The sequence below is a fragment of the Mercenaria mercenaria genome, chromosome 18, assembly GCF_021730395.1.
Source record: "Mercenaria mercenaria strain notata chromosome 18, MADL_Memer_1, whole genome shotgun sequence".
Lineage (NCBI taxonomy): Eukaryota > Metazoa > Mollusca > Bivalvia > Venerida > Veneridae > Mercenaria > Mercenaria mercenaria.
In genome coordinates this window covers 50,738,199-50,763,676 of record NC_069378.1, presented here as the reverse complement: position 1 = coordinate 50,763,676, position 25,478 = coordinate 50,738,199, and the positions used below count along the sequence as shown (strand labels likewise).

Below are 25,478 nucleotides of genomic sequence, written 5' to 3'. Positions count from 1 at the left end.
GTTTCAGAGGGTTAGGGTCATCATGTGAAAGCCTAGATTATTCATTTACAAAAATCCTTAGAATTTTTCTTCATGGGGATTTTATATGTTTAGATGTTGGAGTACCAAACTATAGCAAAAACTCTTTTGAAACTTAAATCTTCTACTGACCAGCACTGAAAAACCGGCTTAGGGGCTCGGAATAACGAGAAAAGGGCATAAACACTGGTAAATTTTGACTAAATTTCTAAAGAAAATTTCGAACACGTTGTGAGTATGGCACTGTTTTATGGAACATGATATTGTCTGAATTTTGTGAACGAATTATTCACTGTCGCTTGAAGATGATACAGCGAATGCGTTTCCACCTCCTTGGCTGCGGCTAAGAAACCGGAGAAGCCATATTGCTAATTGAAGTTTGCTCGTGATTTCCCGCATTTCCGTTGTACTGTGAGTGTGATACTGCAGTCTGATGCATTGTTCTTGAAGAGGTGTTGTCAAAATTGAAGGTTACAGGACCATTGAATGTACTGTATGCCAGCATAGGCAGTTGTTGATGCTCAAACCCGACACTTCGATGCAGACTAGAACTGACACTGGCAGGTATGTTCATTTCTTGATTTGTTGTGTTTAATGGACCAAGTGGTACAACACGCCTCTCATTTGAATCAGGAATCATGCCAGTTGTGTTTGCCAAAATATCTGAAATGTCTTTACTTTGACCCGGGTTTAGTTTGCTATAATTATTCAAGGAATTCACATTTTTATGACTTGAAATTCGCATTATGTGATGCGATGGAATCCCCTTGTCGTTGAGTTTTTGAATAAGATGCTTTCGGACACTGAAAAATAAATAAATATATTTTTTTATGTCAATAGATTTTGAAACAGCCTTTTTTATTTGTATAAATACAATGGCTCTACATTTGTGCGAGAAAGTACATAGTATTAATATTTTGTTATTTGGTATTGATGTTACTTTAATACTGGCTCAAATGTAAAAATCTGAGTTGTGAAGTTTGGTTCAGATCCGATCATCTGAAATGATCAGACAAATACCCTCTACAGTGTTTACACTGAAAAAATGAATATGTGTTTGATATAGTACGATATTTGACAAGACAAATTAATGACCATGGTTGTGAATATTAGGTTTCCTGGTAGCTCAGTTGGTAGAGCATCCTAAAATCGAGTAAACATGCATTTTAGGGAGGTCCCAGGTTCAAGTCCTGGTCAGGACATGCCTGATATTCACAATGAACGAGTACTTAAATTTAGAGAGCAATAACAGAGGATATTTGTCTCGTTTGGGTGATTATCGAGTATCGTCACTATTAATTATGGCAACAATTTAATTATTAAAAACACATTTAGAAACGAAAAACCAAATTTTTTACTTTCGTAATTTTTTTTAATACCTGTAAAGAGTAATTCTTTTGTCAGACTCAACATTGGCTGCAGTTTTCATTTCCTTCATGATTTCGTAGATTCTGTTTATGCCCATGCCTTGTTTTTTGTACCAAGCTTGCATATTTTGTGGTGCCTTATTTGCCACAGAAAGGAAAAACGGACTGTCCGGATCTTTCATTTCATCTGGCCTCTTACTTGAGTACGTTTTAAACAAATGTACTGGGTCTTTCTGCGGATCTGCTACAGCGTATGCTCTGGGTTTATTTAATCTGCAGTATTTTTAAAGGAACTTATGATAAAATTTGCATATTTAACAATGTTTAAAGAAATATTAACAATCTATTTTAATTATATCATATTTACATGTATGTTGATTTTTTTAGAAAAAAAATTGATGATACTGTGCAGTCATTTATATTCATGGGTACTAATTTTTATGGTCAAGTCAAAACACGAAATTTAATCCCAATGAACAAGTAAAATTCCCATTCAATTTACAATCAAAAGCTGAAATCATCATATCAGATCCCCACGAAATTGCCATTTTTACCCAAACCACGAAATTTCATGCCTACCGAACTAAATGATTTTACAGTATTATTATTTAATTTTATAACATTTGACATTTTGAGGTCATAGGATTGATTAAATGCCATTTAATTAAGAAATAATTTATAGTGGAAACGGTAATACATATTGCGGCAGAATTCAGTTCAAGCAAAAATTATTGTGAATTATTCAGCAAAGCGAATAACTAATTCAGTATTGTGTATAAATTGATAAAATCATTTGTGCAATGTGACATTTCGTTTAAAACATGTTATTAAGTAAAATATTTCATGAAATTTGAAAGCGCTATTTTTTGTTGCATACATGGCGCTAAATATCACGTTGGCATGACGTCAACATAACATCGTTGTGATGATTAAAGCATTGTTAGCCATATTAGAATAATAATAATAATAATAATAATAATAATAAAGCCTTTATTTAACGAGGAAAACTCATTTGACGAAAAACATCAATCTTCCATGAGAATAAAAACTAAAATACGTTGTTAGTGTAATTATGAATTAAATCAATAGGGAGACAGTTGAATTTTTTCACGATAGTTTTTCTGTGTTTTAATTACCTCGTATCACATTGGTTCCATTTCTCGTCTTTGTTTGCCGCTCTGTGTCGTAAATAAGATACTCCCCCAGTGAATCCTCTTTCAATTGGATATCGCCCCATCTGAGATTATATGCCTCTTGCCCTGTTCTCATGCCAAAATGCAGAGTACAAATCATCCACATGGAATAAATGAGGGATTCTGGATTTGTATTACCTAGTATACCACATTCGTGGAATTTTTCTATGAGTTCCTCATCTAAAGGGTCGGCAGCTTTTGACTTATTGCCTTTCCCTAGGCTTTTAAGGTGTTTTTGTTTAGTTTTTAACACTTGCCTGGACCTGGCAAATTCAATACTTGACATAACAGAATACTGGTAGTTTTTAGACCTTAAATGCCTATCAACTGAACCCATTAGACCCCTCAGTGTAGTTGGCTCATATTCAGAGCCATCTTTCTTTGTCACGGACAGTAGAAATTCACTTAGATATTGGTTCAATAGATCTGGTGGAATAAATTCCAGGTTTCTATGTTTACCTTTTGACTGTAAAAATGACTGGAACAGGTTTATGTCACCTGTTGTTTTCCTTTTTGTGTTTTTGTTTTGGTTTGTTTCTAGGAAATTCTCTACATCCTCAGCTGATACAGCTTTAAACCTGTTGCTTGGTGTTGTCGAGGGAGCTTGAGTTAAAACATTAAAATCTTTCTCCACAGTAGGAAAATCATCTAAGTTTTCCATCATATTTTCATCAAATAGTAAGTCCAATAACCCTTCAACCAAATTTCCATCTTTATTAAGGAAATCCATCCTTGACTATCTGTTACCATAGACGCTATTCAAGGGAGGTTACTGACAACGTCATATTGGCAAGGGAAGCATTCCAGTTTTGTTTACATTTTTCAGAAAAAGTAGTCCGGCAACAACAACAACTGTGGGTGATATCGATTTATATCTCACTGCTATTTTCCAATATTTCACCAATAAGCATAAAATAAAATATAATAGCAGACTGACGGACTTAGTTTGTTAATGAGAGGTAATAAAATACACAACAATCGTCACATCTACTTGCACTGGCTAAAGCGGAACTCCTTTTCACGTGTAAATTGAACGTATTCCGCGGGCCAAAGAAATAACAGCACCGATTCGAAGTACAGGGGAACTTCATGAAAGTATGGACATAAATTTAAATAGGAAAAAAATACATGCCTTTATCGCAAAATAGATACACTTTCTTTTACAATTATTCATAGTTTTTTTATAATAAGTTTTATAAGTGTTAGGTGACATTTCATAAATGTTTCATGTTGCGTTTCATTTTTTATCCTTGTAGTCATTCTTTTACCTTGTCCGTGTATTTTTGTGCAAATGCCAGTGATTCATACATCCACAAATACACTGCTATAGGGGTATTTTTTCCTGGTGTGACCACGTTGAAGTTTAAAACGCACTTATACCCTGCCCTAGCGTTAATTTAAGAGGTACAGAAACACAGTAAAACACCAACACAACGTTGAACAACGGTCTGTTGAAAACTGCACATCCGTCCTATATGCATTATAAAACTTTTATTTTTCGATATTTTAGGGTCAAAGTTACAAACAAATGTAAAAACATGTCAAATTCTTATTTATTTTATATTACTTATATGTACATGTAGTAGGAGGTGGTTCTTAACCTTTAGCATGCTAGATAAATTGTCGTCTGCTGGAAATGTCGTCTGCTAAAATTGTAAAGTTCATTCAATTTGCTCCAAAATTGGAAGAAATATTGTCAGAGTAGCAAACAGCTTGGAACCTGATCAGACGCCGATTTAATCGGCGTCTGATCTGGTTCCAAGCTGTTTACAAAGGCTGTTAAATTCGCCTGCAGCAGGCTAAGAGTTAAACACTTCAAGCACATCTGTCATAGTTTATGTTTTATCTTAACATCACAGGAATAAAAACTGTGTAATCGTATTGTTATGAATTATTCAGAATCCTTTTTCTGGAACGGGTGATTCCACCGCCTCATCTTAAACATGTCGAAAGATTTGTAAGGGTCGTTGAATGCACCCAGCCTCTCCACGTCGGCACGTCGTTCAACTATAAAGAGATAAAATTAATTCTATGAAAAATATCATTTAACGTGAAAACGGCAATAATAGCAAGTAGTAAGAAATCATAATACGCTTGAATAATTTAGAGTTCAGTATATTTTAGAAACGCACTAATTGATATTTTTAAAATGGCAATCTCTTGTAAACATTACATAGGTTTTTCTGCAATTTTAAATCCGGTTTACATATTCAAGTAAAGAAGTGGTAAACAGACCCATAATTTACATTGTTATGTCAGCGAAGACAGAAAAAAAGACGTGTTCTTGAAATAAATCCCAATATGACAGCCGACATATGAACAATCGTCATATCAAGATAAGACGAACAACACAAGAACGTTAGCAAAGACAAAATAATTGCGCGCTCACGCATATCGTCTAAAATTCTACTAATATATCCCTTTAAGGAATAAGCCCGTAATTACACCCGAGAACTTCCGTGATTAGGTAATCCGACATTCCTCGGTAGCCCAACGTGGGTATAACTTTTCGTAAAAACGGTAAAATACCGGAACGGGTGAGCAACTTTGTAGAACCACCGACTTTCCTTAAAATAGCTGGTAGGTTTCCTTACATGAAAAGTATAACACCCCGAGGGAGTCTCGAACACATATTGGTGAGGGGCGAGTGATCATATCCGCCAGGCCACGGATGCCCCGTTAATTTGACCCCAGCAGAGCATTACGTAATACATACGACAAGCTGGTGGATTTTGAATCAGGTCGTTTATCTCCTCCTTGACTTCCTTGTTCAGGTCCAAATCTTTAAAATCTATATAATTGCAGAATTCCGTTTCCAGAAACATTCTAACATTTCCTTCGTCAACAAATTTACCCACGTGTCCTACAACGAAATGAAATATCAAACAAGAGGGCCATGATGGCCCTATATCGCTCACCTGTTATCATTGCACTTGAGGACAAGAAGGTCCTCAGAAAAAATATCCAAAGGACAGGAACACCAAAAGGAAGAAATTTAACCAAAAAGAAAAAAAATTCTTACAAGGTACAGATATGTCAAAATACACTTAAAACTTGGAGGTACCATCCATGTTGTATCACAGAAAAGTGGTCTCGGTTTTTCCCTTCGGCCAATAATAAAAAAGTTACTAAAAAACAAGCTATTTATAGTAACGTAAAAGGGAAGTAATTAAAAACAAGAGCTGTCGGATGACAGCGCGCTCGACTATTCGAAGAATTGATTGAAGAATGGGGTCAAAATATTTCCATAGATTTTCAGACTAAACAAAAAAATGGATTAAACAAAAAATGTTCCTTTATTTGTGGATTTCGATTAGTCTTGCACTAAATGGCAATGTGTGACCATGATGGCAAATATGTTAAGTTATATGTTAGGCAAAACATGGATTTATGAAAAATTTAACTAATTTCCAAGTCCAAAAAGGGCCATAATTCAGTCAAAATAGTTGACAGAGTTATGTACTCTTGCCTACAGATGGAAATCATGTTGATAAACTAGTGTTAAAAGTTTCAAAGCCACAGTTCAAATAGTTTTGACAAAATGCTGACTTGTAAAAAAAACTGAACAAATTTGAAAGTCCAAAAATGGCCATAATTCAGTCAAAATAGTTGTCAGAGTTATGTACTCTTGCCTAGAGATGGAAATCATAATGATAAACAAGTGTTTAAAGTTTAAAAGACATATGTCAAATAGTCTTGACAAAACATGGACATATACAAAACAGAACCAGTTTCCAAGTTCAAAAAGGGCCATAATTCAGCCAAAAAAAAACGAGAGAGTTACGTACTCTTGCCTATTGATAGAGACTATTATACTGAAATAGATATAAAAGTTTCAAAGCCATATGTCAAACACTTTACACAAAATATAAACTGGTACGAAAAACTTAACCAAGATTTCTAAGTCAAAAGGGGCCATAATTCAGTCAAAATGCTTGATGGAGTTATGTACTCTTGCCTACAACTGGATATTGTGATGGTAAACAAGTGTTGAAAGTTTCAAAGCTTTATCTCAAAAGACTTTGTCAAAATGTGGACTGGTACGAAAAACTTAACCAAGATTTCTAAGTCAAAAAGGGGCCATAATTCAACCAAAATGCTTGATGGAGTTATGTACTCTTGCCTACAACTGGACATGGTGATGGTAAACAAGTGTTGAAAGTTTCAAAGCTTTATCTCAAAAGACTTTGTCAAAATATGAACTGGTACGAAAAACTTAACCAACATTTCTAAGTCAAAAGGGGCCATAATTCAGTCAAAATGCTTGACAGAGTTCTGTACTCTTGCCTATAACTGGACATGGTGATGGTAAACAAGTGTTGAAAGTTTCAAAGCTTTATCTCAAAAGACTTTGTCAAAATATGAACTGATACGAAAAACTTAACCAACATTTCTAAGTCAAAAGGGGCCATAATTCAGTCAAAATGCTTGACAGAGTTCTGTACTCTTGCCTATAACTGGACATGGTGATGGTAAACAAGTGTTGAAAGTTTCAAAGCTTTATCTCAAAAGACTTTGTCAAAATATGAACTGATACGAAAAACCTAACCAAGATTTCTAAGTCAAAAGGGGCCATAATTCAGTCAAAATGCTTGACAGAGTTATGTACTCTTGCCTATAACTGGACATGGTGATGGTAAACAAGTGTTGAAAGTTTCAAAGCTTTATCTCAAAAGACTTTGTCAAAATGTGGACTGGTACAAAAAACTTAACCAGGGTGTGACGCCGACGCCGACGCCGACGCCGACGCCGTGGTGAGTAGGATAGCTCTACTTATTCTTCGAATAGTCGAGCTAAAAATGATTGTAGGTTAACAAAAGAAGGATCTGCCAAATAATTCTTCTGACATATATGAAATTTCAGATCAGTATCTTCATTAGTTACGGAGATATACCCATTTTAATTTGAAATAAAAGGAGGTAATTTGACATAAAATCAGTCCATAGTTATCTACCCTCATTGGCTCAGTCCAACTAATGACAATAATGAAATTTCAAATAAGTCCTGTAAGTACTTACTGATATAAATCCATTTTGATTACAATCAGGGGAGGTAATCAGATATAAAATAACTCTGGAACCTACGAATGGATCTGATTTGTCATGGAATCCAAGATTTATTGTTGTTGAAGATATTTTGGAAGTTTGTATCAAATAAAACCATAAATGAAGTCTCTATATGGCTGCACAAGCCGAAATAGCAAATTTTGGACCTTTAAGGGGCCATAACTCTGGAACCCATGAAGGAATCTTGCCAGTTCAAGAAAGGAACCAAGATCTTATGGTGATACAAGTTTTGTGCAAGTTTCGTTAAAATCAAATCATAAATGAAGCTGCTATTGTGCAGACAAGGTCAAAATAGCTAATTTTGGCCCTTTCAGGGGCCATAACTCTGGAATCCATTAGGGGATCTGGCCGGTTCAAGAAAGGAACCGAGATCTTATGGTGACACAATTTTTGTGCAAGTTTGATTAAATTCAAATCATAAATAAAGCTGCTAGTATGCAGACAAGGTCAAAATAGTTAATTCTGGCCCTTTCAGGGGCCATCACTCTGGAACCCATAACGGAATCTGGCCAGTTCAAGAAAGGAACCAAGATCATATAGTGATACAGGTTGTGTGCAAGTTTGGTTAAAATAAAATCATTAATGAAGCTGCTATTGTGCAGACAAGGTCAAAATAGCTAATTCTGGCCCTTTCAGGGGCAATAGCTCTGGAACCCATAAGGGAATCTGACCAGTTCAAGAAACGAACCGAGATCTTATGGTGATACAAGTTGTGTGCCAGTTTGGTAAAAATCAAATTATAAATAAAGCTGCTATTATGCAGACAAGGTCAAAATAGCTTATTTTGCCCTTTCAGGGGCCATAACTCTGGAACCTGTAATGGGATCTGGCCAGTTCAAGAAAGGAACCGAGATCTTATGGTGATACAAGTTGTGTGCAAGTTTGGTTAAAATAAAATCATAAATGAAACCAGTATCGTGCAGACAAGAAATTGTTGACGGACGCACGAGACGGACGCACGGACGGACGGACGGACGGACTGACGACGGACGAAGGGTGATCACAAAAGCTCACCTTGTCACTATGTGACAGGTGAGCTAAAAAGAGTCTCAGTCTTTAATGTTTGGAAAACATAAAACACAGGACATCGAAAGAAATGTATTTTTGGGAGCTTCTGATACAAAGTAACCGACACACGGCTAGTTGATTCTGGGCGCAGATCTGACGTGTCAAAAGAAAAAATGCTGTGGAAGCATAGAACATAACCAAGCAACATAAAAAACAGACTCAGAACAACTCAGTTTGACTGAGTCTGGTCGTGAAAGGTAATGAAATGTGCAACACCCTTTACGGCCGCTAGCACCGGCTTAAGCTAAATTCTTTTACAATAAAAATGAAGGTTCTCCATGATTCAAGATGGCCAGAAGATATAACAACAATGAGTAAAAGTACGGGGAGATATTTATGATAGTTAACCTTTAGCTGCTGGTGGCCAGTGATTCTACCTTTGCGACCATTGCAGACCAAGATCAGCATGAACATCTGTGCAGGCTGATAGTGATCTGCACTGCTCGCTATTCAATCAGTAAATGTTCAGTGAAAACCCCTTAGAATGATAAATGGTACTGCCCAAATCGAATTATGTACCAGTCCATTTTAGAAAATTAGCTGGCTAAAGGTTAACGTTAATAAATTCTCGGAAAAGACATTTGCAAGCACAAATATAACGTGTCATTAATACGATACAGTAATAGTACAAAAATGTGGTAAACATATTTATTTAATAACAATGAAATGTGAAACAGCAATTATTATGCTGACATTATGTAAATGTTCATTATCACACATTTTATGAGTCTGGTTAAACATTTAAACCAATTATATCATAGTTTTGTCCAATTTGTATGTCAATCAAATAGAACTTGTAATAGCAAATTATTATATACATTTCGAAATTTGTTTTACTTTTTATAGAAGCAGCAACACTGTACAGAAATATATACACTATGAATTTATGAGAACCGTTATATTTTGAGACCATGTTAAACTAGAAGCAACTCCCGGTATTATAAGTTACATGATTTGTTTGTGACTGGGTACGGGATATACGCTGACTGGGTACGGGATATACGCTGACTGGGTACGGGATATACGCTGACTGGGTACGGGATATACGCTGATAGAGACATCCATATCATGCTTGAGCGAAGAAAAAGCTCAATTCAGTTTAACATGCTAGATAAATTGTCGTCTGCTGGAAATGTCGTCTGCTAAAATTGTAAAGTTCATTCAGTTTGCTCCAAAATTGGAAGAAATATTGTCAGAGTAGCAAACAGCTTGGAACCTGATCAGACGCCGATTTAATCGGCGTCTGATCTGGTTCCAAGCTGTTTGCAAAGGCTGTTAAATTCGCCTGCAGCAGGCTAAGGGTTAAGTTCTACGCTCATATGGCTGGTCATTTAAATTAAGGAGAGGACAACCGTAAACTAACAGATTTCTGTCTAGTGCCTAAAGTGCTGCTTTGTAAATGTTACAAGAAATCCTTGAGTAGAATATGTTTAGACTTATACTGTTAAAGACAACTCATATTTTGACGCGATACATTCAATATCGGGTTAGTAAATATTTGGTATGATATTAATTTCTAAGGTGACAAATAACGTTTTGTGCAATTTTAGTTGCCATACTCTTTAAAAGTCTGTATTGATTGTTATATTTGGTATGATTATATTTCAGAAAATTATTAGCCTGTACAATTAAGTAAGGTATATTATCAGAGAGTTTTTGTCTTACCCATCATAAAAACTTGAACAAGCTTAACAGTCAAGAACAAACCCCATACCTTTAAGTTTTACTGCAGTTTACACTTCTTGCGTTATTGATTTCTGAAATAATATTCCACTTTATGACCAATTTATATTGTTAATGGTGTATAACTTTTCCGCACTGCACATAATTTTAAAATATTTACCAAAAAATCTTTCGCACAGTTCATAAAACTATAAATAGTAGCAAAATGGTTACGTGTAGATGCCTTTAGTCAAATCGGCATTTTACTCCCTCTGACCTGTATCTGTTTGTGGTCATTGTCCTCCAATTACATTTGTTTTATCTGATTAAAGATTTGATATAACTTAACCAAAATATTGTAACAAAATTTTCTTAACAAAATAAGATCTTGAACTTTCTAAGTACAACAAAAAAGATACAAACACACCTTTGAAATGGAATCAGATCATTGTAGGGATAATACACGTTTTTTTGTGTATTAACGTCTGCAGACGTTAATACACAAAACAAATGTGTATTGTCGCTATTCTTGCATAAAAATATATCTCACGACGATTATGTATTATTTTCATATGTGATGACTTGACGATTCCGGTACATTTTTTATTTACCATTCCAGTTGTTCTTGGAAACGGTAAACATGTTTTAAATATCCGTATCCAGGGCCCGGAAATAAACAACACTTTCAAAAGCACATCCTGAATGTTTTTAAGCGATTTTTTATCTCTCGTTATTACAAACATAAAATTACCAATAATTGTTCATATCATTTCACAATTTGGTGGACTCGATCACAATTTCAAGAATAATAACTTTACATTCGAGTTATATTGAGTACGGACACGCAGTTGGAGTACGGATGAGTACGAACGTAGTGTCAAGTTTCAAAGCTGTTTATATAAATTCTTCGAGAAATTAGATAAAAACATACTGACAGATACTTACCAAAATCATAAATATGATACCTAAAAACAAAGAACCGTACAGGTATTAAAACGCGATTCTTTAACATTGACGGTTGTCTACAAAATCTGAATTGACGCAGAGTTTTAAAATGGGAGTAAACAAGGGAAGAAACGAGTACGAACAATGTTGAGGCAGCACATTTGGCGTTAGTTACTGATACAGTAAAACATTCTATGGTTTAGATTGCATCTTTAATGCTTCAAGAAGAGGTTTTTATGAAAGAAAAATGACGCAGATACCAGATGTCAATCTGCGCAGAATTACATAAATTATACGTCCCTGGAAAAGCATTTCAAAAATAAAAATCGGGTATTAACAGCACGTGAATTGCCTTGTTTGCACACGATTTTTCTCCCGTTAATACATGGGCGGATGCAGTGAAAAAAGTAGTTTTTATGCAAGAATAATTGTAAATACTAAAGTGTAGTCGGCACTATTTGTACATGCTCCTAAGGTTAACACTTATTCTAGATAATAGGAGACGAGATATGACTTTATATTTTGTTTATAGAATATATGTTTATTCGTGAATCAGGATTAAAAAATGTTGTTTTTTTGGTGAATCAGATGATACAACAGTATATGCAAACATTTTATTATTGCTATTGGGTAATAGGTATCTGTTGCGTTCCTGTGAATAAATATGCATGTCCCGTAAGTAACTTCTAAATCTTTCAAATCATGTGATTCATACAGTTATAAAAAATATATCGCTCACTTTTATGATATATAACTTAACATTAGGTCCTGCCGGAGTAAATAAAAATGGTTTTACCTGCAAAAATATATGTATGCCCTTTCTTTAACTGGTCCCCGCATCCATCTCCGCGCAGCTTTGTCTGCATAATTTTCTCTGCTCCCTCGTAAGCATCGCTGGACTAGTGTACATTATACATAGATTATTATATTGCATATATAAACACATATGCCATACGCAGAAAGAACATTGTGTACATAGATTATTATATTGCATATATAAACACATATGCCATACGCAGAGAGAACATTGTGTGCATGCTGAATACTTATTATATATCATGGTTAAATACTTAAAGTAATGAACACGCTAAATACAAATTGAAATAATTCAATATAGATTACACAACACATTTAGCGGTCAAAGATAACACGTCTGGCAATTGAATTAATTGCGATCACACAAACATGTAACGGTCAAAGATTAAACACGCGTAGCAATGCACACATTGCATACAAATTAAATTTAGATCACACAAACACGCTACGGTCAAAGATTAAACACGCGTTGCAATGAACACATTGCATACAAATAGAAGGAATATTTTAGTGGGAAGGCTATGTTATGAGGAGATAATTTCGTGCCCATTGTGCTGGACGATCGATCATCTTAGTATCTATCAAAGTTACTTCTGTTTCATCCCCAAAGTTACAGAATGTAATATTTTCTATTTCATTCATCTTAGCTAGCTGGAATAGTTATGAAATATGTTAGATGTTTTATTCGAGCCATTGAGGCTTATTGTTCATGATTTTAGTTAATACTTTTCACCGTCGTTCTTTCGTCTTTTCAGTTTTGTAGTTTCGTCGTTACGACTTAAATTCATCCTAATAAACATGCCGCAGTGGCCCAACGGGGCACCGTAGTATTCTGTCAAATTTGACGTTGATTTCTTGCTGTTGATTCTTAAATGTAAAAATGTATAAATTTTGACAAGTCTTCAAAGTTTTTATACATACTTTTAGGACTTTTGAGACGCTTAAACTGTAATGGAAAACCCATCCTTTTTGCGACATCATCTCTCGCTCCTCTCGAACTTTAGCAACGATTACTGAAAAGTAAATACAGTAGATATTTAGTTTGTATCTATTTCTAAAGAGTTAATATTATAATTGAAGTGTTTAGCTAATCAATATTATTTATATCATAAATATAGATTTCATATATCGGCATTTAAGACGAAAAATATAGATACACTTTTTGCATTTTATCTATAAAGACTAAATTGCCGCAATGAAATACAAAATGACCCTTAAATAGAAATAATCGTATATTGTAGACTATGGCATGTCAAGCGTTGCTAAATTATATAAATTTTTTTATTATGATTGTATGTCTGCTATTGTTATTCAATGCCATTCATACTTTTAGGTTTAGGAGTATATCACCAAAACACAGAAATATTTTATAAACGAATAACATCGTTACCAATATTTTACTTAACCATTACATGTTCTGCCGTACTGTCCTGTACTGAAAATATTCTGAAAAAGTTGTCCCCCTTTGAAAATGAATGCCATTTGTAAAGAAATAAAAATAAACAATTGCTGAAAACAGTGTTCCACTTAATTATGTGAAATTTCAACACTCGCATGCGATTGCAAATGAATCAAAACTAACATGTGTAACAGTTCTTTGAAAATGGTGAGTTTTTGGAGGCGTTTGACTGCCCGGAAGTGGGTCCCATTTAGGCAGTCTTTTTTTCGGAATTCAATGTTTATATTAGTATACTGACACTTGTTTTGTTGTTTTTGTAATGATAGCGTGTATATTACTTATATTACTCTACAAAACAAGTGTCAGTATACTGATATAAGCATTGAATTCCGAAAAAAGAACTGTTTAAACAGGCCCCACTTCCAGACAGTCAAGCGCTTTTAAAAACTCACCATTTTCAAGGAACTGTTACACATGTTTGTTTTGATGCATTTGTAATAGCGTGCGAGTGTTGAAATTTCACATAACTAGGTTGAACACAGTTTTCAGCAATTGTTTATTTTTATTTCTTTACAAATGGCATTCATTTTCAAAGGGGGACAACTTTTTCAGAATATTTTCAGTACGGGACAGTACGGCAGAACATGTAATGGTCAGGTAAAATATTGGTAACGATGTTGTTCGTTTATAAAATATTTCTGTGTTTTGGTGATATACTCCTAAACCTTAAATGTTGTTATTGATAATGTGTATGTCGTCTTCGATATTCTTATGGTAAAAGTATTATTGTTATTCTATATTTCGTTATTATTATTGTAACTTTGATATTGTTATTCAATGCCGTGTCATTCATATTCTTAGTCTTACCATTGTTATTATATATTTTTTTGAATTTGAATTTGTTATTATATATGTCGTTATTCTTATTGTATGTTCGACATTCGTATGGTAAAAATCATCATTGTTATTCTATATTTCTTTACTGTTATTTTACCTTTGATATTGTTAGTCAATGTCGTGTCTTCTTACCATTGTTACTGTATATGTCGTTATTCGATATTCTTATTGAATAACAAACTCAAAGATACAATAACATTAACGAAATATCGAGTAACAATAACATAAGAATATCGAACATATAATAAGAGTAACGACATACACAACAACAATTACAAACTTTAGAATATAAATGTCACGACATTGAAAAACAATAACAGAACAGAACAGAACAGAACAGAGAATTTATTAGTCGAATGCATAATACAGCATATAGACATAAACAATGGTAAATACTAGCAATGCATGGTAACAAATAGTACAAGTATGAAATAACCTTTACAAATAAACACAATAATAGCAATATTTAACGAGAGTGTCTATTTCATTCACGATTCAGTAAGTCATTTCTCTTTTGAAAAGCTTTTAATAAGTATAGAGCAATGTTATGGAGTAAACGTTTATTGTCCGTTTTCATTAAATCCACGAATTTGAACATACTTGGCCTCTGTCTATAATAGCGAGGTATGTAGCTAATACGCAAGTCTTTAAAGGCATCACACTCCAACACAAAATGAAACTCGTCTTCAATGGTTAGTTTATCACACAGTTCACACAGTCTATTATGCCTCTCAATGTTCCTATGCCTTACATATAACAAACATACAATAATAATAACATACATATATAATTTAGCAACGTTTGACATGCCATAGTGGACAAGTTGTGGGCATTATATTCAAAAGAGCAAAATAACTGAGTTATTTCATCATACAAAATACATAAAAGTTACCATTTGAATCATTGCTTCATGAATGTAGATCTTAATTAATCAACAATCTCACCATTTTCGTAATTAATGGGTTTAAACGTTTGACATACATCTCTGCTAACTGTATATAGTTATTTCTATTACTAAATTGAAATCTACACGTCATAAACTTCTTTCAAAATGTCTATCACAATCGTTGTTCAGTTTGTTGGCTTGTTTGATTTTTTTTATTAAAATGACATTGGTTTCAGAAAACGAAAAGTCAATTAGGAGACGAACCCTTTCTAAAACAAATAGCGCTGAAATGCAGTCTAAACTTTAATCAAATAGCAATATGCCCTACGGGATTTTTTTTTTTTATTTTTGATAAAAACATTTATTGAAAATTTTGCACACTTACCGAAATCTGATTTACAGGCTTCAGCTTTGAGGTTTGGTCTACACATGCATGCTTGTGTCATTGACAAAACACACGACAGTAGCATACAACTTTGAAGAAAATATGCTTTGATGTCCATTTCCGTGATTATGTTCTCAACGAATGATAGCTACCTGAAATGACAATGTTTGCATTCTTTACTGCTAAACAATTACATATTTTGCAGCATTCGTTAAACAGTGTTTATCTATACATGCAAAGTATGTACTATTTTAAACCTGATGCAAAGTACTTATTTCAGATCATCAAACTCTAGGTTTTTTGAATTCACGATGATAAAATATTACTTGAATTTTTTTGATGCGTTGAAAATTTGAACATGCTTCGCAAATGTTTAAGTGTTTAGATGAAAATAAAATAAGAAATAAAAATAAAATTGCAAATAACTTACCGATGTTTTAGGACTGTGACTCTCACTTAGAAGTGCTCGGAATCTGTACTGTATTAGCATATATATTAGTAATAATAAACATACGCCTAATATGAATAAATAATTGTCATAATTTAGTGTTATTATATCAATTTTACGATAAAACGTACTCATTATATTTTTTTCATATGTAATGACTAAAATTATTCTGTCAAATGCTTATCAACCGTAGACATATTCTACATTAATTGTTACATTATTTTGTGTCTGGACCAGTATCATGTAGTATACGGTTACTGAACAATGACAATCGACAAAATACGTATACTCCATATACGACTTTGGAATTCATTGGTGTTTACTGCTGAAATACATAATTACACGGAAATTACCGAAGGTCGTTACGGCTTCATTGCCCAAATTTTAAAGATAGCAGCATACTTTTAAACCCTTCATTATCTAGAAAATATTACCATACAAGTTTTAAACTAAAAAATATTGCTTGGTCCGTTATAGAAATAAATGTTGACATCAGTCATTTTCAAGATTTGTTTTAGAGACAATCAATTGTTACTGTTTTGTTACCCTGCAGACAAATTAGTCCCTATAACCACACCCCCAGTGTTATAATTACTGATACCATGGTACACTGTAACTTAAGGTGGCGTATAAGACCATGCCAAATTGATTTTGACCTCATCAAACGTTTCGTTTACGGGAAATCTTTTAAAATATTTAAATTTATTAGGCGGCCGATCAATAACATCCCAGCTACTAACGACCTCAGCTGTTACGAATATTGCGCCAACTTGGGTTTGAACAATTTCTATCAACTGAAATGTAAACAGAACTCCAAACTTTTAATGAACTTATTAACTATGGTGTTAGCTTGAAGGCATTGTTGTTTCGCCCTTTAGCCCTATATATAAGTGCGATGTTAATTTATTGGTGGGTGCTAGGGTATTTATATATATATATATATATATATATACAGTCAAACCCGGCTGCAGAACCTCCCTTGGGGACTGAAAAATGTCGGTATTTGTGAAAACATATTTTCTCAAGACAGGTGACGTGTGACCATAGTAAGCAGGTTATATTTTTTGGAGGCTGTCTACAGTACGGGTCCGACTGCATAAGGGAGTTCATCGGTTCTAAGACAAAAGTGAATGTACCAAGTAATATAGCAAAAACAAAACAAAATTATGTGGGATAAGGCCGAGACTTTATTATAAATTTTCAAATGAAAATTATGGCATATTGTAAATATATAGCATGGTATATATGAAAATGATGAGAAAATATGAAAGACAAAGCTCCAGCTAAATGCCTGGAAGCAACATAGCAGCGCGAAGGTGCAGAAAACTATGAAAATAAGCGCAGAACATACCAAAGACCTAATAGGAAATTGTAGGTTCTAGTACTTCTCACTAATGAGAAACGAGGCAAAGATGCTCTCACCGATCACTATGATATAAGATGATAACTATAGATTTCAACGAATGTAATGCATTTTAGATTTTAGTACTAATAAGATTTACAATATGCCATACCGAAATGCACATTACGTGTATTGAGGGCCACTCAACATTTTATGAAAATAAAATTCGCCAAAACGAGGTATGCAGTGAATACACGTTTACTCAATAGGTACAGCAGGTCATTGAAAAACAGTTAAAGTCTAGAGCTAGAAATTGCCTTTTGCTATGTACCTTAATTTTTAAGATGTATCAAAATCTATGAAACTCGCTGCATATTTTACATATTGTATATCTTTAAATGCTACAATGTCAGTCAGGTACATGTACATATTATCCAATAGTTCGATTACTATAAGCCAGGGTCATCATGAAACCTTTTGCTGAGGTTTCAGTCAAAATGTATTATCTATTTATTTTGAACGGACATCAGGCGAACGGACGGTCGGGCGGACGATTAGGAAACCAATAGCCATAAGATTTTCAATTAGAAGAGACCTACTGCCACTGACTTGTTACGTCATAAACAGAATATGCTTGAACAGTTTCCTGTGACGCCTTCTTTGCATTCATATTATTGAAATTATTATTCATATCATTATTGTTATTATAATTATTATTATTATCATTAACATTATTCTCATAATTGATTCAATTCTGTTTTACACCTATTTTCGATATTTCTTGATTATTTCGTTTTCTATATCAATGCATTTTAATTACTTATTCTATTACATGCAGGCAGTTAAGTAATGCATGCAACGGACCTAGATAAATCGGATCTAATAAAATTAACAAGGTACAGCAGTTACCTTTCAACACAAGGTGCCCCAATAGCTGCCGATCCCGACCATGCCACGCCGCTCCTATAGCTAAACTGTTTAAAGATATTGGGAGAATAGCCGGTTGACGACATTAGTTTTCTGCAGCCCCTTATACCAGAGATTGACCGTGTTAATGCTGGTGTTACAGTTGCTGACGTAATGGATTATTCGCATCAAAGCGTACAGGCTAGAACTGCGTCTAAAAATAATGTGTATGCATTTCATTAGCGTGTAACAAAATTGATAACCCAAATCCATATTTTAGTCATTAAGAAATACATTTAAAGCTGAATATTGTTCAAAATATAACAACAATCTGTATTAATTTATATAAGTCCTTGTATATGATAATCTTTTGCAGAACGGAACCATGCAAAGTATGAGCAGATTCGGTTCGATTAACTTGGTTCAAGGGAAATCACTCGTGGCACTCCCAAGTATAGTGTGGCTTATTCCATTTAGCTCAGAATGTTTGTGTTTTTATTTCTATAGCACCGTTCTCCATAAGTTTCGTTGTTTTGCTGGATTTTATTCTTATGTAAAATACTCTCAGAAACAGTAACCAGACTTAAGTATGAAAAGCACATCTTACCTTACTTCGAACATGTCCGCATTATATTGTTTAACAGTTCTGAAAGAGCTTTGTAATTTCATTACAATGAATTAATAATATATCTATAAATCCGTGAAGTATTTGATTTAAACATGACGCTTTCGTGCTTTAAGAAATATTTCTACGACTTAGAATTGTGACAGATGTTATTAATTTTCATAAGCATCACTTACCATTTACTGTTATACATTACAACAGTTGAGATCTAGGTTACCCTGCTGATGTAAAAAATGAAAATATATCTTACATTTCTTTCGATATCTAACAAACAGCAGCTAACCAATATGTTACATTATGAAAACATCCAATATACACGTATCTTTCTTGTCAGCTGTTAATGTTTCATGCCATGGTACGAACCCAACTGGAACGCTCTCTTGCCAGTATAGCTAATCAAGTTAATATAGCCAATATCGTTCCTGGACGCGTAAAAAGCGTAAGCTTACATTACCTTATTACATACCAATTTTCCTATGTGCAGTCTCTACGAACACTCCAACCATCTGACTGAAATACTGTTGAAAACGGCATGGAACCAATTAATTGTATGTCGCTCCTTTCTCATCGGATCTGTTAAGCTGTAACTAGACTATGCAGCATGCTTTTTATCATTTGAAGCAAGATATTTAAGGTTCATGTAAAGTGTTTGGACACCACCCCTCAGGTGAATTTTGATTTTGGAAATTTATTCTTCGAAGACCGTTTCTATTTATTATAAATACACTGAATTGTTTAGAGGAAGTAGGGACACAAAGGTAAGCTTCTTTGAGAATAAGTATTTTGTCTAAAATTGCAGGTACTTCGACCGTCACGGTTCTATTTTGTAGAAAATATCAAACTTTTTTTTCAAAAGTATTTTTTCTTTAAATACGTTTTGTTTGTGTCTGTAACATATTTATCTAGGTACTCCCAGTATTGGAATACAGTTAACTTACATATTTTCTGAAATATAGGAGTATTTTGTCATTTTGACAGCTCTACTTTCACTTTCGTTTTGCAATTTTGGCAAATTTTTGAAATGTAGAGGTATTGTAGCAATTTTAACTCTGGGAGTACCTGGAGAAATATGTTAGGCACACAATAAGTAAATACCTAATGTCAAAATATTTTTGAAAAAGAAGTTTGATATTTTTTACAAAACCGAATGTGGACAAGCAAAGTACATGTCATAAAAAAGAAATATTATTGTACCGAGCAAAACAACCTCTCTTGAATGACATGTCTACTCCTTCTGAACGGTTTGGTATACAATGTATGCAAAACAAAGGCCTATGAGATCTCAAAACATGAAACAAAAATTTACTCGAGGGGCAGTCTCAAACACTTTACATGAACCTTAAAGTATAATTTTGACAATTGGTAAAAAACAACCAAATGTATATTTCTATTTGATTTAATGACATAATAGTTTGTAATTGTTTTTTTTTTTTTTTTTTTTTTTTTTTTTTAAATTATATTAGGCTACAAAGCAAAATTCTTTGATTAATCCCAGCGATACTAAATCATGTTACAAAATATTTCCGCAACAATGTACGTTAGAAATGCATAAACCTCAATACACCTCAGGTGAAACCAGTACATGTATATTGTACATATGATTAAAGTCCATAAATAATAATGACCGAGAATAATTTACAGGAACTAACGTACTGCATTTTTGCGCATGTACATGCAAACAAAAAAAAAAAACGCTCGACCACACCCATGTTTTACCTGTGAGTGTTTGTCAGCTCAATATGTCTGTTAATTTTTTTTTTTTTTTTTTTTTTATAACTAAAATTCACTTCAGACTGATTCAGTCAGTGATTGAATAAAACCAAATAACCAATATCTTGCGGATTGTACGATGAACACGTGTCTCCAATACTTTCCAGAGGACATATTCAAATGCCGTATAAACAGAAAGTTCAGCAATCAAAATTATAAGCGCAGACATCTAAAGAAAATATATAATGTATACTCATCTCAATTGTGAATTCTCAAAACAGTAGCGCTGCAGTTTTCCGTCGTAATCTTCTTTAAATTTTTGTAAACGATCTGTCCTCTACGGATTTCCGATAAAGAATGTACTTGCCACTGCACTAAATTTGCCCATGAAAATCCCGTGGGATTAAAACTTGTCAGACTAGTATTTGAACTGATACGACTATAAATACAAATACAGGTGCGGATTAGCAGTGAGGCGTTATGTTAGACAAGACGATACCCACCAAAATTAAAACAATTTATTTCATAAGAGAACATAAATTTACGTAATATCGCATTTTTGCATTAAGGTTTGTCGTATTGTCGCTCTATCGACCTATGGGCGATCTTACAGAAGTACGATAGTGCGATGTTAATATTACATATTCACGTCGAAATATCATAATAACGACCTTTGAAAGTTAGGTCGAGTGGCAATATTGGCGATACAAAGTTGCGTAAACGTAAAATCACAATGCGAATATAACATCGCACTTTCTCATCGCGTTTTGGAAACGTATTATCGCACTTTCGTTCCCTGGACTTTAAGGCGGAGTTACGAAAGTAAGATAGTTCGATGTTAAATTCCCACTTCAGCATTGTAATATCGTATTTTCGAGGAGCGATATTGCGATACTACGGTGCAAAAATACGACGCGAAATGCGATATTAACTTCGCGTCTTCGCATCTTCTTATCACCCTATCGCCGTTACCAGTCTGCAGAATGAAGGGGCGAAACAATTGAACATCACACTTAATAGACCAGTCCTGAATATCAAAGCATTGATTTAGATGCTTTTCTGTTTACGAACACATTTTTAGTAGTTACATGTTATCACATTTTAAAGAAATGAATACTATAGATCAACCTGTCTTCTAAGGGGTATAAAAAGCATATATCAGGATAACTGACTGCACTTGAGAATGTTATGACATTTTACAGACAAATGGTAAGAGAAGTTAACTTTACTTTACACTTGTTGATTCAAAAGAAGAAAAAAACTTTCCTTCTGGCTTCTCTCTTCTCTTAAGTCTAGTGTGTTAATTGCTGCTTTCCTGTTTATGTCTAGTGCATTATTTTAACTGCGGGTCATAAGCCGCTTTTCATCGAATTGGACTCTAGTGTATCAAAGAGGATTCCACGAGCACATCTGCAGATGTCTTTAAATTGTTTTATTAGTACTTGTACCATGTGCATTATTTTGCTTTTCTCAAATAGACTCCCGCGTGGCTTGAAAACTCCGCTAGCCTGTTATATCTTTATTTTTATGCAATTTTGTTTGGCTACTGATCTCCTTTATACACAGTGATCAACATATAAAAGTGATGCTGGCTTGGTCGGGCAAGAAACGCCCTATACAATATCATAGCCCGGTTCAGGTATTTTAGAAATTGAGCAAATCTAACCAGTTTTCTAGCAAATACCAAGCAGTATTATTGGAGAACTGAAAAACTTAAGTAATAGTAAGTATACAGTAATGTGAATCACACATATGGATGGAAGTAAAAAATGAATTTAGATACTAACTTTCAACAACTTGCTATCCCTAAATGAAAATTTTAGTATTATCATATGTAAAATATGATAAAATATATCAGGAGATCCTTTGGAAGCACAGAATACAACCAAGCAAAATTATAACAGGCTTCTGTTCATAATAGGTAATGGAAAGTGAAACACCCCTTACGCTCCCTAGTCCTAAGAAGTTTCTGTTTGTAGTGGGCTTACTTTGCAATGTCTGGCTGGTTCTGGTTGTGTATGCTGTACTCTGTGCTTCCGGGAAGTCTACCCTCACCCTCCAATCTTTTACAGTCCGTCTATTTCTGCATTCGTTCATGAACATACAAAGATACTGTTCTGCTACATCCTTCACATCGTTTATAAACTGTAAAAGTTGTATCAGTAGTATCAGGATTTAATACGCTTTGTTCAATATTAGAACTCAGTGCTTCTTGTCCCTTATTACCTTAAAATTAAACACGTTGCAAATCTGTTATGCAAATGATACCATGAGACAGTGTAAACTGGAATAGGTTCCTAGTCCCTTATAGACGTTATAGTCCAATTCGACTTGAATATTCAATACGAAATTAGTGTTTATAAGGGATTTTTCTGACGGAGAGTAATTCTATTTTCAATGTCTTCTAATATAGAAACTAGTTAAAGGGATCATGTTAACACCTTTGAGATCACCCCTCGGGTAAATTTTAATTTTGGAAATCATACCTGACAGACCCGTAATATATATATTATATATATATATATCTTTATACAGAATTGTTCAGATGGGTTAAAATACTTTCTGTAAAGGTCACCTTGTTCGGTAACATGTATTTTGTCTTACAGGGGGCCTCCGTTGCCGAGTGATTAAGGTCGCTGACTTCAAATCACTAGCCCCTCGTCGATGTTGGTTCGAGCCTCACTCGGGGCGTTGAATTCTTCATGTGAGGAAACCGTCCTTACGGAAGGTCGGTGGTTCTACCCAGGTGCCCGCTCGTGATGAAATAATGCACGGAGGTCTTTCTCCACCATCAAAGCTGAAAAGTCGCCATATGTCCTAAAATGTGTCGGTGCGACATTAAACCCAACCAAAAAAAAGTATTTTATCTTACACATGTACTCAGATTTTCCACATTATATTTTGTAGAAAATATCAGACTTCTTTTTCAAACAACATATTTTTTCTCTAAGTATGTTTCTGTTGTGTGTCTAATATTTTTACTTAGGTACTCCAGGAAATGAAAATCGTTTAACTGATAATTATAGTTTTTGAAATATTGCAATTTTTGGTAATTCTAACAGCTCTGCTTTCAGTTTCAGGTTGCAACATTTTTACTCTTTTTTTTATAAAGTGTAAATTGTTTGTAACACTTTCAACTCCCGGAGTACCTGGGGAAATATGTTAGACACACAATAATTATAAAACATAGCATAACATATTCTTTATTCGACATAAAATTGCAAACATACAATTTATAGTCAATACAAACAGCACAATTGTTGTAAAGCATAACACATGCCGGTAGCTTCCAAACATTTAACTGAGAAGTAGATTAACACCTATTACATGTACACTTCTATATCATAACTCCCGACAATAAAAGGGTATGAAAGAGAACCTGATCATAATTTACTCTTATCAACACAACTAAGAGCAGGGTAATTATAAAAGTAATGACGAAATACTTTTGAAAACGAAGCTTGATATCTTCTACAAAATAAACATGAACAGTCAAAATACATGTGATATAGGACAAAATGTGTTGTTCAATAAAATATAACCTGTCTTGAAAGTTTCTTCTACTTATTATGAATAGTTTGATATACTACATGTGATAAACCAAGGTATATGTTGTTTAAAACCTAAAACAAAAATTTCTTCTTTTTTTTTTGTTATCAGTCTAAATTTGAAACACTTTAAAATGCGGAAGGATGGTACTTATTCGTGGAATTAAACAGGTCAGTTCCGCGGGCAATATTCTAAAATGATATAGTTTGAAAATGGAAACATTTCTGATTGGCTGTGAGAACTGTCCAGTGAAAACATTGCAATAGACTTCTACAATGACGCCTGATTTAGTTTAGTAATAAAACATTCTTTGAAAATAAGATTTCTATCAAAGTTCCTGATTCTTTATACGTACAAGCAGGTCATTAATGTGATAAATGTAATAAGTCGCTTCCTCTTAAACCGGTTAAATTTATGCACTTATATTATTGACTGTGGAATAGTCTTTAATTTCAGGTATCTACATTTTATTTTTTACTATTGTAAATCCCACTGTATTTGAATAACTTACCGATGAAATTCAATACGTAAATTATATTAAGGAGTGACAACTCTTAACTGATTCGTTTACGTTTCCCCTAACCAGAGAAAATACATTAAAATTTTGATCTATTAAAAAAATAAAATATTACTCAATAATTTTATAAAAACGTTAAAGAATATCTTAGAACAGCTGTCACAAAACGGAAAATATAGCTTTCTATATATATTTACAATATATTTACAATGGTCTCACAAACCAAACTACTGTTATACACCAGTGCAGTAATTTATGCATCTTAATATCGATCTCGGGCAACGTTGCACTTTACAATAGTTCAACTTTTCTTCCAATAATATGTATTTAAGAATTTCAAAGAAGATTTGAATGCATTAAAACATTGTTAAAGTAAACAGTATTTGTTGCTTGTTACTAATTTTGAAACATCAGTTTAGGTTATAGTTCATATGAGCCACGCCATGAGAAAACCAACATAGTGGGTTTGCGACCAGCATGGATCCAGACCAGCCTGCGCAGTCTGGTCAGGATCCATGGTGGTCGCTTTCAAAGCCTATTGGAATTAGAGAAACTGTTAGCAAACAGCGTGGATCATGACCAGACTGCGCGGATGCGCAGTCTGGTCTGGATCCATGCTGGTCGCAAACCCACTGTGTTGATTTTCTCTTCGAACGGCTCAATATCAAAATGAAAAACG

At 33.9% G+C, this 25,478-nt stretch overlaps 2 protein-coding genes across 2 annotated transcripts; both read right to left on the bottom strand.

Annotated features, from left to right (window-relative positions):
• Window positions 1-2,513: 2,513 nt before the first annotated feature.
• Window positions 2,514-3,308, bottom strand: LOC128550578 (uncharacterized). The gene has a single exon (XM_053529838.1). The coding sequence runs from the start codon at window positions 3,306-3,308 to the stop codon at window positions 2,514-2,516; it is 795 nt and encodes a 264-aa protein (XP_053385813.1).
• An 811-nt stretch (window positions 3,309-4,119) lies between these two features.
• LOC123538931 (uncharacterized) lies at window positions 4,120-16,186 on the bottom strand. Its single transcript, XM_045323350.2, has 6 exons — window positions 16,133-16,186; window positions 15,703-15,854; window positions 13,057-13,148; window positions 12,116-12,218; window positions 5,295-5,441; window positions 4,120-4,585 (listed from the first exon to the last, which is right to left on the bottom strand). The coding sequence occupies exons 2-6, from the start codon at window positions 15,818-15,820 to the stop codon at window positions 4,470-4,472; spliced, it is 576 nt and encodes a 191-aa protein (XP_045179285.2). The 5' UTR covers window positions 15,821-15,854; window positions 16,133-16,186; the 3' UTR covers window positions 4,120-4,469.
• Window positions 16,187-25,478: the final 9,292 nt, after the last annotated feature.